Source organism: Penicillium robsamsonii (assembly GCF_028829455.1).
Source record: "Penicillium robsamsonii strain IBT 29466 chromosome Unknown utg000003l_segment0_segment0, whole genome shotgun sequence".
NCBI classification, from domain to species: Eukaryota; Fungi; Ascomycota; class Eurotiomycetes; order Eurotiales; family Aspergillaceae; genus Penicillium; species Penicillium robsamsonii.
Genome location: NW_026643221.1, coordinates 3,883,170 through 3,900,739, shown reverse-complemented (window position 1 = coordinate 3,900,739; position 17,570 = coordinate 3,883,170). Strand labels below are relative to the sequence as shown.

At 49.2% G+C, this 17,570-nt stretch overlaps 6 protein-coding genes across 6 annotated transcripts; 3 read left to right on the top strand and 3 right to left on the bottom strand.

Annotated features, from left to right (window-relative positions):
- Positions 1-366: 366 nt before the first annotated feature.
- N7447_006202 (uncharacterized protein) lies at positions 367-1,566 on the top strand (the record flags this gene model as incomplete). Its single annotated transcript, XM_057230464.1, has 1 exon — positions 367-1,566. One exon carries the CDS (start codon positions 367-369, stop codon positions 1,564-1,566), a length of 1,200 nt encoding a protein of 399 aa, XP_057085554.1.
- An 832-nt stretch (positions 1,567-2,398) lies between these two features.
- On the bottom strand, positions 2,399-4,064 carry N7447_006201 (putative F-box protein (Pof7); the record flags this gene model as incomplete). Its single annotated transcript, XM_057230463.1, has 2 exons — positions 2,399-3,628; positions 3,684-4,064. 2 exons carry the CDS (start codon positions 4,062-4,064, stop codon positions 2,399-2,401), a joined length of 1,611 nt encoding a protein of 536 aa, XP_057085553.1.
- Positions 4,065-5,413: 1,349 nt separating this feature from the next.
- Positions 5,414-5,864, bottom strand: N7447_006200 (uncharacterized protein; the record flags this gene model as incomplete). The annotated part of the gene is made up of 2 exons (XM_057230462.1): positions 5,414-5,810; positions 5,854-5,864. The coding sequence occupies 2 exons, from the start codon at positions 5,862-5,864 to the stop codon at positions 5,414-5,416; spliced, it is 408 nt and encodes a 135-aa protein (XP_057085552.1).
- Positions 5,865-6,535: 671 nt separating this feature from the next.
- N7447_006199 (putative mitochondrial carrier protein) lies at positions 6,536-7,923 on the top strand (the record flags this gene model as incomplete). Its single annotated transcript, XM_057230461.1, has 2 exons — positions 6,536-6,764; positions 6,815-7,923. The coding sequence occupies 2 exons, from the start codon at positions 6,536-6,538 to the stop codon at positions 7,921-7,923; spliced, it is 1,338 nt and encodes a 445-aa protein (XP_057085551.1).
- Positions 7,924-8,283: 360 nt separating this feature from the next.
- Positions 8,284-12,226, top strand: N7447_006198 (uncharacterized protein; the record flags this gene model as incomplete). Its single annotated transcript, XM_057230460.1, has 11 exons — positions 8,284-8,363; positions 8,420-8,627; positions 8,686-9,806; positions 9,862-10,086; positions 10,137-10,302; positions 10,356-10,364; positions 10,419-11,048; positions 11,100-11,471; positions 11,530-11,657; positions 11,708-11,811; positions 11,865-12,226. 11 exons carry the CDS (start codon positions 8,284-8,286, stop codon positions 12,224-12,226), a joined length of 3,405 nt encoding a protein of 1,134 aa, XP_057085550.1.
- A 1,781-nt stretch (positions 12,227-14,007) lies between these two features.
- On the bottom strand, positions 14,008-17,162 carry N7447_006197 (CheY-like superfamily; the record flags this gene model as incomplete). The annotated part of the gene is made up of 2 exons (XM_057230459.1): positions 14,008-15,511; positions 15,586-17,162. 2 exons carry the CDS (start codon positions 17,160-17,162, stop codon positions 14,008-14,010), a joined length of 3,081 nt encoding a protein of 1,026 aa, XP_057085549.1.
- Between the last annotated feature and the right edge of the window lie 408 nt (positions 17,163-17,570).

Here is a 17,570-nt window from a genome sequence, read left to right as displayed (position 1 = left end):
CCCTGATTTGCATTAAAATTTAAGTATAGTATCTTGCGCGCCTCAGCCGCACCTGAAGCACGAGTATCATCTCACCTCGAGCCAGAATATAGATCCGTACCTTTGATAGGCTCTTTCTCGGAAAGCGAGGTGTGAAATGCAATGCACTTGGTGCAGGTGCTGTCACACGTGAGAAACCGAACGAATAAGCGGCGAGGCCGCTACTGCAGACTATCTTGCATACTGTTGCGATGATTGAACGGGTCCAATTAGCCCGCTCTTTACTTTCAAATACTTTAATGACTACTCTGCACTTTTTAGCTGAACCCAATCTCCGGCATATTCGACTTCATCTGCCAGAGGCTATACATTAACAGCAGATCAAGTATGTTGGTAGCAGCATCCCGCAATGATTTACCACGTACAGGTGTCGCCGCACTCCTAGCCGGGCTAAAGACACCCGGAGAAATAGAGCTTCCCAATGGTGCAGTTGTGCCTGTTGGGATCGGCGAACCGGTCTATCGAGTGATCTTCCGCTCGGAGAGTGCCCTGCGCACCCCAATGACAGAAATGGGCGTTGGTCGAGCTTATTTATCCGGTGATATTGAGGTGAAGGGTGATTTCGGCGCTTTGTTCAACGCTCGCCAGAATCTACAAGAGAAAGTGCCTCTGCGACAAAAATTCCAGTTCGCATACGACTTTATCCGGACAGCAACCAAGATGAACGCCGAGGCGATCGGTGATCACTATGGGCTCGATGACGGGTTCTATCTCACCTTTCTTGACAACCAGTTCCGGTTCTATTCGCAGGGTTTGTTCCAGCGGCCTGACGAGACACTCGAAGTGGCTTCCAAGCACAAAATGGAGACGATATTCACCGCTCTCGATCTCAAACCAGGAATGAGACTTCTTGATATTGGCGGTGGGTGGGGTGGTGTCACGCAGTATTGTGGTGCTCGGGGCGTGCATGTCACGACGTTGACACTCGCACCTAACGGCGCTCGTTATATCCAACGTGTTATAGAGGACAATGATCTCCCTGGTCAAGTCTTCCTGCAAGACTTCCTTGACCATAAGCCGAGAGAGCCGTACGACCACGTGGTCAATTTGGGGGTCATTGAGCACATTCCCAATTATCGCCGCTTTGCACACAAGATGTGGGACGTCTTGAAACCTGGTGGTCGCATGTATCTTGACGGCTCGGCGGCTGTTGAGAAATTCGCTGTTAGCTCGTTTACCAGAGACTATATTTGGCGTGGCACGCACACTTTCATGACTCTTCAAGATGTTCTTGCTGAGTTTTTATACCACGGGTTTGCGGTGCTGGATGTTGCCAATGAGACTCGGGACTACGAGCTCACCATGCTTGAATGGGCAAAGCGTTTGGATTCGGCCAAAGAAGATCTCATCGCAGGTTGGGGGGAGCAGAATTATCGTGTCTTTCGCTTGTTCTTGTGGGGTGGCACACATGCATTCAAGACCAACGCCTTGCAGGCTTACCATGTAGTCGCGGAACGGACATCTTCTCCAGGGCCACGTCCTTCTCTTCCTCGCCGTTTCCGTCAGTTCCTGGGCAATCTGCGCTGATTTATCTCTGGTGACTCTCAGCACCCTTGCGGCTTCAGTAGGAGGAAACTTCCATATCACTTTCTATGAAATGTCCCGAGTAGATATGGTACAGGGCACACCTTGTTTGTGTCAATACATATAACTTCGGCTTCTTTTATTCTCTTCCTCTCTTTTTGAATATGCACAGAAGAGAAAAGCTCCAAGTCCCCTTTTGCATCGTATCCCGATACTTGCACCCATGGCAGAGTAAGAGTGGAGCAACCGGGTCGTCTCTGAACAGCTATTCAAGGGACACAAATCAACTGACAATGCCCACGCTAGAGAGGACGGGACGAGGTCGAAGTGGACAGCCGTGTCAATAGCCTTGAACTTGTGTACCTATGGAATAATTTTGTCGAATAAATCTCGAAGAACAATTATTTTACCGCGCATGTTGATTTCCCAGCGCTTCTGAAGACAGACGGGGGGGTTTTTTTGACTCTGCCTCCTATAGTAGCGCAGTCAATACATCTCGGCCTTCTCTTCTCTGGCTCTGAGCAGAAACGTCTTGAGCTTTGGGCTTAGTCCATTAAATGCCTCCTCCCATTCATCTACAGTCAAAAGTTAGACATGTTGCAAATGGCAAGCTTTCTCGGAATCAACAGCTTACCTGAGCACTTTGTAGGGGGCTGAGACCGCTCAGAGCCGGGGATGGGCCTTTTCTCACAAGCTCTCATTATGTTCACCTGTCTTCTGGGAAGTGGACAGATCTTGTAATATCGCTCCGGGGGCCATGCTATTTAATATATTCAGATTCTTATCTCATTTTCGATGTATGTAACAATCATTCGTGTAAAAGTCATCAATCATTTCAGTCCAGGCCCCAGCCGCGTACGCGCCGGAACACGAATGCTCGGTCATTGCGAAGACCGAACTCGCCCCAGTCGTCTGTCAATCTGTTGTAACTCCAGAAGCCCTTCCAGGCTAGTTTGGTGTTCTTCGATGGGTTGGGAGGAGCCGGTCCGAGTAGAGCAGGTTTCGGTACGGTCGTGGAACGCAGTGATAGATGCATCGTATAAACGTACTTGGGATCTACACCCTCTGTTTCAATGATGAGATCCCGCTCGTCGGAAAGGAGCGATTTCTCATCAGACATTGAATCAGGCTTCCATGCTTCGGCGGGGGTTTCGGAAGTTTCAGAAGTGTCAATGGGTGAGGCCAGATGCCATCGGCCCCGAAGGCCATGTCTCAATGTGTTCATGGCGACAGGTGGTACGGCATCAGTCGCTCCAGAGAGGGTATGACCCGCATCAGAGGGATGCCGTTGATGCTTTCGGTGCGCTGGAGCGCGCGCCGCAATCACATTCTCTTTGCTGATGTGAGGGACCACATCAACTGGCTCCGTGGAAGTGAGCAGCGAGATTACCGAACCATCCGGGTAGAATCGCAAATAGCGGTAGTAAGTCACGATATGGATGGGACTGTTCCAGGACAGATTCGAGTAAGCAGATGCAACACCAGGTCGAGTGTAGTTGACCGTGCTAATGTAAATCCCCGTGAAACGAATCCGAGGAAGGGTCTGGAACACTTGGCTCCATGAAGACAGCGGCGGGGGAATGTCTACAGGCACGCCCTTGGGGAATGGAGTGTATCGCGGCGCAAGCGTGTAGATAGGTTCCCCACGCAGGTCGCATGCGAAGTCATATTGCATTCCCTGGAAGCCGAATTGCCGGCCTTGACAGATTCGTCTCCAGATATGCTGCTCATGGGCGAAATGGTAGGCCATGCGCTTGCAGACCAGTGCCATTCGACCAAAGGCCGATGGATCATCCATCGCCACATGTCGCAGAACCTCTACCAGCACTTCCGATGGCACATTGGCAATTGGGCAAGGAGGCGGTGGTGTATTTTCGACGATAGGCTCCAGCTGTGAAATTGGCAGGTGTGCAAATGAGGCAATGAGCTCAGGTGTCGGGAGGATGGGTACCTCTGCGGGCTGCTGGGTTGCATCGATAGGGACAGTGGACGCGGGCAAATTAGACTTCTTCCATACATGGGCGTAGTGCTTATTCCGGTAGGACTTATCGACAGCTGAATCTAGCTGGACAGGGATGAGTATTTGGGACGTATGGTACTTCATATCGATCAGAACTCACCCTATATGCCTTTCGGTAATGCGAAAGACTATCTCCCAAGTTGCCTTCGGCCTCCTTCTCGACCGCTCGTTCATAGTGTTCCAGTGCAGATGTTGGTTCTGTTACCTCTCGACGTGAGAAGTCATCTTCTGCTGGTTTCACGCTCAGCTCTCCGACTTGTACGGCTAGCTCATCTGGGTCGAAGGAAGCCAGCGGGGGACCCTCCTCCTCGATCTCTTTGCGGTGGGAAGCCTCATGGCGTGTGGGAGGAAGACGAGCCGGAGGCGGGGCAGTTGGAGTCGGGGACGCAGGTGCAGGAGGGGTAGCCTTGGGTTTTGATCGATGAGTGACCTCCTCGCGCCACTGTTGGCGGAACGACTCAAGCTCATCGTTGTCGTCCATGGCGAGGTGGTGGTCGGAAAGCGGCGTTCACCCAAATGTTTCTCACCAAGGCCACCGATCACGGAAGGCTTGGCGTCCCCGGCTTTTTGAGGCGATGACCTCACATCGTGCTCCTATCGCAGTTTGTATTACTATGTATTCAAGACCAGCCATGGGCCTTTAAATATTTATGTACATTTTTAGAATGCCGTTTGCACATAATTCAACCCCCGGCACCCTTGCTACCTGCACACGAACGTTCTGCCTCATGCACCTAAACCTCTCGAACGAGCCTGGGGACCTCAAGAGCAGACATGCTGGATCGGCTTCGCAGGGTGGATGGTGGAATTCAGCAGACTGAAAAATATAGACAAAGTGCGTGTTTTAACTGTGAATTTCCCGATCACACCTTGACCTAGCCAGCCTCTTCATCAGCGGTCATGTCCTCCGCGAGAAGAGCCTCCTAGAGACTAGGAAAGTTATAAATCTAAGTATGTCCTTAACCGACATCCGACAAACCACACTCCGTACTATGGCGCCCGCATTGACAAGCGACTGCGCAACTTTTAGCCTCCCCTCACTGACTACTTCTTGACGGTGGTGTACATGCGTGTCGAGCGCGAGGTGAAGTGCCGTCGGACCATGGCCCGAGCTACAAAAGGGCTATAACCTCGTGTCTGTCCTTGTTCTTGCATGAATATCGACCCCAAGGTCGAGTAACATTTGTGCAATAGCTGCATGACGACCCATGGGGGCGAGATGGAGAGGCGTGCCCGTCCAGGAATCACCCGAGTAAGACCCGAAGGCTTATCATCTCTGTCATTCCAGGCGTGGGTAGCACAATGTACATTTTCCCCTCTAGCAATAAGCTCCTGGACGATTTCTGTGTGGCCGCGATAGCATGCAATACACAGTATTCGCGAACCACAGGTATCACCAGCCTCGCTGTCGGCTTTTTGACTCAACAGAAATAATAAAAGCTTCGTATTTCCAGATTCCGCTTGATAGATCATTGGAGGGTTATTGGGGCCTAGGTATCGATCGAAGATGTAATTGGGGCGATTTGTAGCAAGGTCGAAATGACGCCCACGCCCTAATTAGAGCATAAAAGAGCAAGGTCAACTTTATTTTCCAATTGCCCAAGCTTCTCTCACCTTTGAGAACTTTGAGATAGTTAGCGACTAATTATCTTTGCCTAGTAACTTACTAGTATGACTCCGTAACATTTCCCGCTGTGGAAAGCGCCTCAAACGCATGTGCATTGCGGGCAATAGCAACGCACTCAATGGCAAGGAATCTCTGATTGTCAAAGATGTCGGTTCTCGCCCCATGTAATGTCAATGTTGTAAGCAGCTTATATTAACCCTTCTCTACTGCAAGATGCAGAAGTGTACGGCCTTGATAGTTGGTTCTGTGCAGGACGTCCGCTTTTTCAGACTCTGGCACACACGGACGATAGGATCGTTTGTTCCCAGCAACTTTGGCCAGCGGCCCTCTCCTGGATCAGACAAAGTTTGATCTAGGAGATATTCCAGGTCTTGCAATTCGACGAACAATGCGGTAGTCAAAATCGGGTCAATTGCGTGTGAAGAGACGGCGGACACGTCTGCACCGAATGACAAAAGTACTTCGAGAATTTTCCATGAACCGCCTATGCTCACAGCGAGATTTGGAGGTTTTGTGATTCTTGGACGATTTTTGACTAGATGCTTTGCGTTCTCATCCGGATCCTCTTCATCGCTCTCTATGTCATCTTCGTCGCTCTCTCTAACGATATTTTTCGGATTATTTTACAGATTGTCAAGAATACCTATAATACATATACTAAACCCGTTGTAGATCTCCGTCCATATTAATCTTCGACGCTGTCAAACTTATTAATGCTACATGTCGACTTTTATATATATACTGGACATAGTAAATCGAAGCAGTCTATGTAAGGACTTCCTGTTAGACAAATGACGGTGTTGCCACATGCTCAATGTACATGAGCTTGGCTATAGTCGGCTACGCACGGGCTGGGTTTATATACTTCAATTGAGTATACCCTTACAGATACATACACACCTATTAATCCACGAAATATGGAAACTTGAACCCTTTAAAAACCTATAAAACCCCACTACCAAAGGTCCACTCTCAGATCTACCGACCTTCCCTTTGGTCGAGCCAGAATAGCCTGTTTTGCCTCATGTCCGACCTCGGATATCAGATCAGATTGATAAGCCGTGTGAAAAGGGCCTAAAAGGAACCAGCCATATCAAGTCACGGAATTAAACCTATTGAAAGCAAATATTAGTTTTGAAAATCAACATCCTCAACTCCCTCCAGTCCCCCCGAGTGTCTCCAAATCTCAACCCCCCCAAAAGGCTTATCTCCGCCTACCGCCACCCGCGAAACCCCGAAAAACTTCCTTTTCCCGGTGACGCATCCTTTTTTCTTGTACCTCAGGTTCAGGGAACTCTTGGTTGTCCTCACGTTGAATTGATCGAATGCCGGACGTGGAATTTACTTCAGGCCACGGTATTGGCAACCAGTTCGGCACAGACTCAAACGCCTCTGTAGGGACGTCATGGACACAGTTTGAAGATTCTACAATGGCCACGACATCAGGGACAGCCTCTCCTCCAGCGCCCAAGACCCCTGTCCCACCAGATAATATCACTCCCGGGCAGCGGATGGTGTCTGCGACCGCCGGCAATGTCTTGACCGGGCTTCTAGGTGAGTCGGAAGAGCCCCCGATCCTTGGAAATCCAATACTAACAGCTCAGTGACACCCTTGGATGTCGTACGGGTCCGTTTACAGTCACAATCACAAGTCCACAATACCTCACCCTTTACCTCTCACACCACCCAAACCTTGAAAAACCTACCTCCGAACCTCGGTATCACCTCCTGCTGTCGCGAAGTATTCTGGGTCGGAAACGATGCCCAGATGTGTATGCTAGGGCCTCAGACGACCACGGTCGGAACCCATCCACACCCGGCGATCGATTGCGCCGTCGAAGAGACGCAGCGGCGAACATTCACATCAACGCTAGACGGGCTACGGAAGATCGCGCGCAATGAAGGAACTTTGACACTATGGCGAGGGTTGAGCCCGACCCTGATGATGGGAATCCCGGCCAATGTCATCTACTTTGCTGGTTATGACTGGCTGCGCACAGATGAGCGGAGTCTCATCAAGCAGCGGGTATCTGAAGGATATGCGCCCTTGATAGCTGGTTCCTTGGCTCGCGTTGCAGCCGCAGCAGCAACCAGTCCGCTGGAAATGTTTCGGACGCGTCTCCAAGCAACTCCAGGGACAGGTGCGGGCCACTTCAAAACCACTGTGAAGGATTTGTACCATATGACACAGGCAAAGGGATATAGCTCGCTCTGGCGAGGGTTCACTCTTACCATGTGGCGTGATGTTCCTTTCTCCGGACTTTACTGGTGGGGATACGAGGAGGTGAAAAAGGCTCTGATCGCGGCGCGCCAGAAGGCCCCTCATCTTTCGGGCTCTGACCACGAGCTTCAAGAATCTAGTGTTCAATCTTTCCTCGATAGCTTCATCTCTGGAGGTATTTCAGGCTCTTTAGCAGCTCTTGTTACTACCCCGTTTGATGTTGGTAAGACGCGACAACAAGTTTTCCGACATCTGGACGACGTTCCTTCTACTGGCGCTCGCATATTACCCGGCAGCTTGGCGCCCGAGCAATTATCCTTACCAAAATTCCTCATGCACATCTTCCGTGAAGAAGGTACCGCTGGCCTATTCCGTGGTTGGACGGCACGATGTCTCAAAGTTGCCCCGGCCTGCGCCATCATGATCTCAACCTATGAGCTTGGAAAGCGCATGGCTCGAGAGGCCAACGAAAGACGACACCCTGATGCATAATCCCTGTACAATTATAATGGTGTATAATGCACATTGTCTCTACCTTTTTATGGCGTTTTTGATACATGAGTTATAGAGGTGCATTAGCATTTGGTGTTTTTCTATGTATGTACATTAATGGAAATCTCTCTCTCTCTAGACATATAATATAAAAAAATTTAGATACATCGCTTTGACTCACAACACAGCCCTGTGCAGATTTAGCGGGCAAACTAGTCGGGGCGTGATCATTCGGACCCCAAACATGAGGCTGATGAAGTTCTTCCCCCCCCAAATTTGTGAGATTTAAGAACTTGTCTTTTTGATCCCCGCGTTTTTCTGCACGTAACTCTGTATGTTCAACTTCAACTACAAGGCAACATGACTTCACGGCCACCCTTGACCGACCAGACGCGCTCATGGTTTGAATCCATTGCTGTTGAAAAAGATAGTAATGTCGAGTATGTGCCTATCCCATATTATCATACATGCATTCGTATATTAACTCATTCCTCAGTATTGTTGCTGTCCCGCCTATCGGCGCCGATCATAGAAAGACATGGATAGCGCATGGTGCGAGATCCTCTTGGCTTGAACTTGAACTGTTAAAGCATATCCCTAGAGCGCGAGTATTGCTGTATAACTATGGAGATCTGCGTGACGATAAAATCGACACCTTGGGTGAGCGGCTGTTAAACCAACTACGCACTGAGCGGAAAAATGAGGTCTGCTATACTCTTCTCCTTCCACAGCCTACAAATAATTTGCTAAACAGTTCACCAGCCAACCCGACGTCCCATTTTCTTCATATGTCATAGCACTGGAGGTCTCGTCGTTAAAGCAGCTTTAGCGCTGGCATCACGGGAGCCGGGGCAGTCCATCTTAACCAGCTGTCATGGGATCGCCTTCTTTGCAACTCCTCACCAAGGCTCGACCTATCTATCCGCCGATGAGTATGTTGCTAGTATTCGCCATCTCTTGCATCTGCAACATGACACACCGGCCGCACTCAGAAAGCAGTTACGCACCCGACAAGACCGGTTGTGGCATTTATCGAACCAGTTCAAGTCTCTTTCAGCCGATATGAGGGTCTGGTCTTTTCTCGAAACTGTCGATTCTACTATGCATGTGATTGATGCTGAGACGAATAAAACGTTAGAGTTTCATGTCCCGATTACTTCGATTCGGTCGGGTTTGTTGAATATTGAGAATGAAAAAGAACTGCCCATGGCAACAGATCATGCGGGGACGGCGACTTTCCACGGTCAAGAGTCCACACGAGATCGATTTCTCGATGAGCTTGGTGATGCCGTCGAGACTGCTGTCGAAATATCAAAACGCGAGGATACGCCGTTGGGCGTGGAACAGCAAGTCATGGTTCAAATCAATGGATTCTTTGAAGACACCGCACTGGGCGTCAGTGACGAAAGTCCGCTGAAGCTGTGGTCAACCAAGGTGTCCTTGGAAGACTACCTCTCTCGGGGTCCGTCCGCTTGCCTTCGGGAGAGACTAGGTCGACTTCAGCCCTGTGGCTTGGACGACTCTTCAATCAGCAGTTATGATAGTCCTCGCTCATCTAAAATTGCTCCTGGTTCCGATTCACAAGGTCATCATCACGGCTATCACCACGACCATCATGATGAGAAGTCAGGGCCACTGCGACCCCCTCTACCCTACAGACGAAGCTTTGATGATCCATCCGGTCCATCTCCACAGATCCACATCACCAAAGCAGATATGGAGGACTACACGAATGATATACCAAGTGAAAGCCCACCTCCACCACAGGAGCCGACAAGAAAGAACTCCCTCAGCAAGGCGCTGGGATTCTTTCCATTGTCGCGCTCCCACCGTCGGACCACTTCTGACAGCAGTTCCCAAGGAAGCATTGAACGGCCACCTTCGTGAGGAAATCACACTCGAATACTTCAGCCGAAACCCTAAACTAATAGATAATAGGAGCGCTTCTACATCGCAACCTGCGCAGTCGCCTTTCCTGGCAATACCAAAGTCTACTCGAGATCGTAATGCGGACGTGCCAGATGTCCCTCGAGCAGTCCCACGTTTCGATCGACCCGAGGCTGATACTGAGAAACTTATGTGGATCCATGTGCCGTATACGCATACTGGCTGGGTCTCTCAAGTCATCCGCCGAGCATGTCAGGATAGTCAAGAGCCTAATTTGTATGACATATTAACTCCAGATCTCAAACAATGCTAACAACTTTTTGCAGTGTTCGAAAATTCATCAATGACGAGAATTGGTATCACCGGCTTAATAGAGCTCGTCATCTCGAGCCTCACGCACGTTTCGTCAAGCCCGCGTGTATTCACTCAAGACAAATGGATGTTCCACAAAGCCCTTCTGATGCTGCCGAGGATCCTCAACTCGCTCTATATGTATGTTTGAGCCCCTCCATATGAATCTCAGCGCTAACATATATTCATTTCAGTCTCCCTACGTTAGTACTTCGAATTAGCTAGATATTCTTCCACGAGATGCTAACTTACCCTAGCTCCACTGGGATACATACCGAAACCTAATCCAACGGCGCAAGGTAGTCGAAGACCGGCTGAACCAAGGCCGATCCAGGCCCGTCCCAGGCCGAATCTCAAAAGCAAGCCTAGAAGCGCAACTAATCTGGACCTACCTCGGCTGTGAGCCTCCAGTGCACTTCCGCCGCACACTTGATCAATACGGGTATCCCAATCTGCGGTCGACCATCGCTCGTGACGACGACCAGATGCTCTGGAAACGTACTCGTAGACCGGCGCGCATTGACGAACAACTAGAAGAGTGTCTACAGTCTGCACGGGATGATCCAGATAACGAGGAGATGAGCGAGTTTAAGGATGGGAAAGTCTTGATGGTTGATCAGCTCTGGCTTTGGATTGTTGATCAGAAAACTGTTGTTACTTTCTTTCCGAATCAGGAGGCTAATACCTCTGAGGAAAAGCTTTTTGAACAGTCTAACTTGCACAGTAGCATTTATAATGAGCTGAATGGAGATCTATCGCGTCATTTTGAGACTGCCGGTGACTTGGCTGCTCTCATTATGCTGCATTCTGTCACCGTACTCCTGGACAAGACTCTGCATCACGATCTGCAGGTTTTGCGAATCTTCGAGGAGTCAATCAGCATCTTGGTAGGAGTTATTCCTTTCAGTTCCTCGAGTGCACTGTGTTAACAAAACCAGACCGAATCCGTCACCAAGTCGTTCAAGCGCTTCCGAAATAGAGGTTTTACCAACCGCCCAGCGGATCATGATCGCACCTCAGATGGCAAGATCATGACACTCGCCCAGCAGGAATATAAAGAATTCCAGGTTGCTCGCCGAAACCGAGAAGATCTCTCCGTTCTCCTCGAGCTGCGCGACATCGAGGATGAGTTATCCACCATCCTGAAGCTGCTCGATCAACAAGATGCTGTTATCAAAGGTATGGTCAAATACTTTGATAGCAGGGGTGGATACGGTATGTCATTCCTCGATACAGCACAGGAGCGGATCGACGAATATCGGGCACAAATCAACGAGATGAAAGACAGCAGCCATCAAACACAGAAATCAGTAAGGGTTCACGTTACCTGCTCGCTGCTTGCTGTTTGCCTCTATTAACCATCGCCAGGTTGAGACCCTCCTCGATCTCAAGCAGAAACAGGCAAACGTGGACGAAGCAAAGATGACCCGATGGCAAGCTGAAGTCGCTCAAACGCAATCCCGAGCAGTAATGGTCTTCACCATATTCAGTGTTGTGTAAGTCTACATCCTCTCTCATAAATTCAATAACAATCTGACAATCCAAGCTTCCTCCCTCTATCCTTCTTCACCTCCTTATTTGGAATCAACGCCCGAGAGTGGAGTGGAGAACAGACAAACCCAACCTTAGGCGAAATGTTCGAGATAGCTGGTGCGTTTCATCCAATTACCATATCAACACTTACAACCACTAACATTCTCCAGCCCCGGCCTCCTTTGCAATAATCTTCCTCTCCCTCTTCATAGCCTTTAGCGACACGTTACGCGATATCGTATCAAAAGCGTACAAGATCAGTATGGGCCTACTGAAAGAATTCATCTTGCACCCTGTTCAATCATTGGTGGTGGATCCCACTACAGGTAAAATTCCTGTTCATGTTGTGCCTGAGGACTCTAGGCTCAGGAAACGATTCGATGAGTACCTCGGTTATGGGAGGCGGAATATGCAGCGTGATGACGATATCTGGCAGCGATGGCAGGGGGATTGGAGTTCCGGGGGGAAGGGGGTTAAGGGGAACTATAAGATGAATGCTGGACTGGATCAGAGAAAGCGTGGGGAGGTGTAGTTTACATTTTCTTGCTTTTGGTATAAGTTTTTGTTTTTGGTGGCTGTTTGATACCCCTGCATCTTGCATTATATATCTTGCATTCTTTTCTTTTCTTCGGAGTATGTATATAGTACAGTGACATGTATATTGATTTTGGACATAACTGCAACAGTATATATGTTGGCCATTGAATTCATGGGCCATAAAGGTTCAAATGTAACCCCTAGAAGGATAAAGCCTACATACATCGTTGCATTATCCCATCTCCTATTGCTTGCTTGCTAGCGGACTGAGAGATTGTTGCTAGATCTCCATAATTTCGTCGATAAAGGCATGTTTCCTAGCGGCAATGACAAGTAGGAGGCGAATGCAAGGATCAAAGCAATCATAAACCGGGAAGTTTGACGGTTACTGCTGGAAAATTGCAGGATTTGATATTCGAAATCTCTTGCATTGCCTACCTAGACTGTTACTGTGGATCTTAGACGGCGTCTTAAGTATCCCACTCCCCGGGGCCGTTCCATTCGTAGGTCACCGCTATTAGCACCTGGCGCTCTTCAGGAAATACATTCTAATTATATAATGCATAAATATTATGATCTACAATTGTTATTCACTGCCACTTCCTGTTCTTTTGTTATGCTTCACAGCTATTTGCCTTCTGAAGAAAGCGCAGCGGTCATTTGCCTATTAGCTAGTCCCAGTCAGTCAAAGCTGTTCGCTAACACCAGAAGATGATTGACCTTGTCTGATCCTTGTGGAGCTATATTGACCGAAAATGCTTAACGTACGTTTAAAACGTATCTTTTCGGTGGGTTACAGGTGGGGTGTTGAAGTGGACCTACGTTCATCCCGAAGCGTTGCTAAACAGAACAGGCTGTCGATAGTTGGCTGTCCGGTCGGTAAATCCAAAGTAATAACATGATATATATAGAACATGAGGTTGAATCCAGAAATTAACAGATTGTACGGTCTAACACCACCCTGTTGAGATTGCTGTCTGGCCAAAGCGTTTCTGTCGATCCCCCAACCGGGGACCGAATACCTCTTGTCATGTAGTAATTCTCACAATTGCATGAGTAAGTTTCCCCTTAGATCTTATTGGGTCATATAGGGGAATGCAAAGGAAAACGACGAGAAAGAGCGTTGACGAAGCTACGAACACGAGCGGTATTCATAGATAGTAGTGCGACGGGGTATAGCGCTGCCCCATCGCAGGCAAGAAGCGGAAACGAGTAGGCAGAGTAGCGGTGTAATGAGAGCCGATTCTAGCCGCTCACTGTGTCCTTGTGTATACTGAAGGATATATATAAAAAGCAACAGACAACTTACATTCACCATAGACACCGTTAGACATGATTTGTATTCATTTCATCTCGCGTGGTAAGCAGCCAAACACCGTGAACCAAAACAAAAAACATTAAAAAAACAGACTTTGATGGTTAGAAGAAAATGATTAACAGACTGCTCAACAAGGTGGGGTATTTCAAAAACATAGAAATTCAAAATGTATGTGCTTCCAGTGCACATTTTGGGGTTCATCAGCAACCTATAGATGTACGCAGGTTGTGAAAATGAGGGGATAAGGGGGTTCCTAGGGAGGGACATTAGTCCGCTTAGGGCGTGAGGAGAAATGAGGCCCCAAGCCTATTAAGGAGAAATAGGCTGGACTGGATAGCCATAAAAGGCTTATACACATTAAACAAGTGTTGCACAAGAATATAGAGGCGGAGGCAATGGTGGAATAACTGGCACGAACGTGTTTTTCAGCACAGTTTCATCCCATATACCAGTGATCTTCAGGCCTCAATAGCAGGCAGCGAGGAGGCAAAATTCATAGCTGAACACTTCAAGATAGTCTGCATCATGCGACTAGAGTCCAACGGCTTAGACAAGTAATCGTCCATGCCGGCCTGGATGCACTTATCTCGGTCCCCAAGCATAGCGTGAGCAGTAAGAGCAATGATCGGCGTACGAGGAAGCCCACTTATCTTCTCGTACTGTCTTATATTCCCTGTGGCCTCAAAGCCACCCATAACGGGCATCTGAACGTCCATAAGGACCACATCGTAGCGGTGGTGTTTGACCTCTTTCACGGCTTGTAAGCCGTTTTCCACGACTGTGACGTTGTGGTTGAATTTTTCAAGAATTCGGACAGCGACCTTTTGGTTCACATCATTGTCCTCTGCGAGAAGAATTGCTAATGAGCGAGTATAGCCTGATGGGGTGTGGGTTGCGCGGTTGCCAAGGGCCGGAAGAATGCCGTTCCATAGATCAATGGGTCGACAGGGCACTGTGATGTAGGATGCTATACCGAGTTCACCAGCGGCCCTGAGAGCTAGGGATACAGTGTGCGCTGTAATGACTAGTGGAATGGGTTGGAGGTCTGCGCAGGCTCGGAGCTTTGCGGCGATCTCCAAGTTTTCGATGAGGATAGCGTCGAAGGTGCAGCCCCAGTCACTTTTGAACTGACCACATTCGAATTGGTCCTCTGTCACAATGACTGGTTCTAATCCGAGCTCCATGAGTACAGTAGCTATTGGGAAGGTGCGCCCAAGACCGTGGTCGAAGAACAGAACGCGCCGGCCGCGGTGGGGGACAAGCTGTTCTGCAAAGCTCGGTGGCGGTTGAGCTAGCTTCACTCGGCATGTAAATGAGAACGTACTGCCTTCTCCCATGTTCGAGGTCACCCAAATATCACCACCCATGAGAGAAACGAGCCTTTTCGAGATTGCGAGGCCTAAACCTGTCCCGCCAAAGCGGCGAGTCATCGACCCATCAGCTTGCTGGAATTTGTCAAAGATCAAGCCAAGTTTGCTCTCGTCAATGCCGATTCCGGGGTCTGAGACTGAGAACTGGAAGGCCGTTTCATCTGAAGCGCACTTGTCGTCCTGTGCACGCTTTACCGTGACTCTGATCTCGCCGTGGTCTGTGAACTTGATGGCATTGCCGACAAGGTTTAACATTACCTGCCGGAGTCGATATGCGTCTCCAATCAGATAATCCGGTACTTCTCCATCTACTGTGTAGACTAAGCCCAATGCCTTTTCGTTGGTTTCCACCGAAAGGGCTTTCAGCACACTGAACACCGTTGCACCAAGACTGAACGGCGTCTTCTCGATTATCATATGGTTGGCCTCAATTTTGGAGATGTCAAGGATGTCGTCAATGATGGTCAAAAGACTAATGGCAAGGTTATGGACCATATTTAGAGTCTCTCTCACGGGAGCTTGGAGATCGTCAGTGTCGAGCGCCAGGCTGGAGAGTCCAATTATGCCATTCATGGGGGTTCGAATTTCATGGCTATATTTCGATTAGTATCAATCAAAAGCACGCTCCGTAAATCGTGTGAAAACGAAGTAAAGGCATTATCATACCTCATGTTAGCCAAAAATTCAGACTTGCTCCGATTTGCCAGCTCTGCCGCTTCACGAGCAGCAGTATTGCGCTGAATGCTGTCACGCAGACTCGAGATCATTTTATTGATCTTTTGTTTCAAATCGTCCATTTCTCCAGAGGCAGACACAGTGATCAATTTTGTGAAATCTCCACTCATCGCCGCCTCGGTGATCTCACCAAAGGCACGAACCTGAGAGGTCAGGTTGTCCGCCATCGTGTTGACATCTTCACTGATTGATCTCCAAATTCCATGAGATCCTGCAACGTTGGCCTGGCCGCCGAGTTTACCCCGGACACCCACGTCCCTCGCCACGCCTTTCAGTTCCCCCGCAAATTCCCCCAACCCGTCCATCATACTATTGATTGTCTCTTTGAGAGTCAAGATCTCACCCTGGGCGTGGACCTCAATTTTGGTGCTAAGATCGCCCCGCGCGATGGCCTGAGTCACGTTGGAGATTTGTCGCACTTGCAGCGTTAGGTTTTGGGCCATAGTATTGACGTTATCGGTCAGGTCACGCCAGCGACCTTCGACGTTTTCGACTTGCGCTTGTCCACCCAGAGTGCCGTCTGTTCCAACTTCCCGCGCGACTCGACTGACCTCGAACGCGAACTGATTCAGCCGATCAACCATCGCGTTAATGGTAAGCTTGAGATCCAAAATCTCGCCCTTCACGTCAGCAGTCACCTTCTTCGTAAGATCACCACGAGCAACGGCGGTCGTCACATCGGCAATTTCGCGGACCTGCTGCGTAAGATTCGATGCCATGCGATTGACGTTATCTGTAAGATTCTTCCAGGTACCCTCCACGCCGTGCACAACAGCCTGGCCGCCGAGCACACCGTCTGACCCGACCTCGCGCGCGACACGACTAACCTCGAATGCGAATTCCCGTAGCTGATCGACCATCGAGTTGATAATATTCTTCAACAGCAAGATCTCACCCTTACAATCCGCCTGTACCTTGCGCTGCAAATCACCCTTGGCAACAGCAGTCGTTACAGTGGTGATGTCGCGGACCTGCGTGGTCAGATTATTGGCCATGGCATTCACGTTGACGGTCAATTCATGCCAAATTCCCTGTATGCCTTCGATCTTCGCTTGGCCACCCAACACACCCTCCGTACCGACCTCCCTAGCCACCTTCGACACCTCTTGACTGAAAACCTGCAACTGATCCATCATAGTATTGATTGTCTGTTTGAAAGTGGCGATGTCAGGTGACATCTCGAGAGGGTGCATGCGGGCCCGCTGTGAAAGATCGCCATGGGCAACCTGTGTGATGATTTCGCCGATCTCCCGCAATTCTTTCTGAAAGGCCTCATTGATGTGAGTGTGCTTTCGGAGTTCCTTCCGAAGGTTTGAGCGTTCATGCTCGATTTCCGCGATGGAAGAATGACACTCGCGGCGGTAAATGAGCTCGTCAACAATGAGGGAAATAAATTCGCGGGGAACGGAGATTTCTAGACTCTGTTGGTGCTGGAGAGCTGCTCGTGCTTGCATGAGATCTGCATCGCTCACCATAGCTGGCCGAGCGGTGTCCACCATGGCAGCCATTGTCGGCAGTAATCACGGTGTATTTTCGATTCGAATCAGGTCAAGGCTTTCTACGACGTACAGGCACTCTAAAGGAAAATTAGGAACAGACCAGGGTATCAGATGGGGTGACATAACCTTATGGTGATAGGCAGAGGTGCCAACACGGTTCGTTCCCCGCAAGCGCTGTATGCATTCCCGACCAAGATCCACGATAATGAACTTCAGATCGAAATTCAAGTCAGGTGCAGAAACAGAAATGCAGGACCGGAATGTCGGGAGTCTGGTGACAGAGAAAAAGGCGGAGAGAATAAACAGAGAGAGTAAAGAGAAGAGAAAGGAAACCAGTTATTTGCCGGTCCCGCCCGCTTATATCGGCCTAAATGAGCTACTTCCAAGATACTATTTATCCCTGTTATGATCCCCATG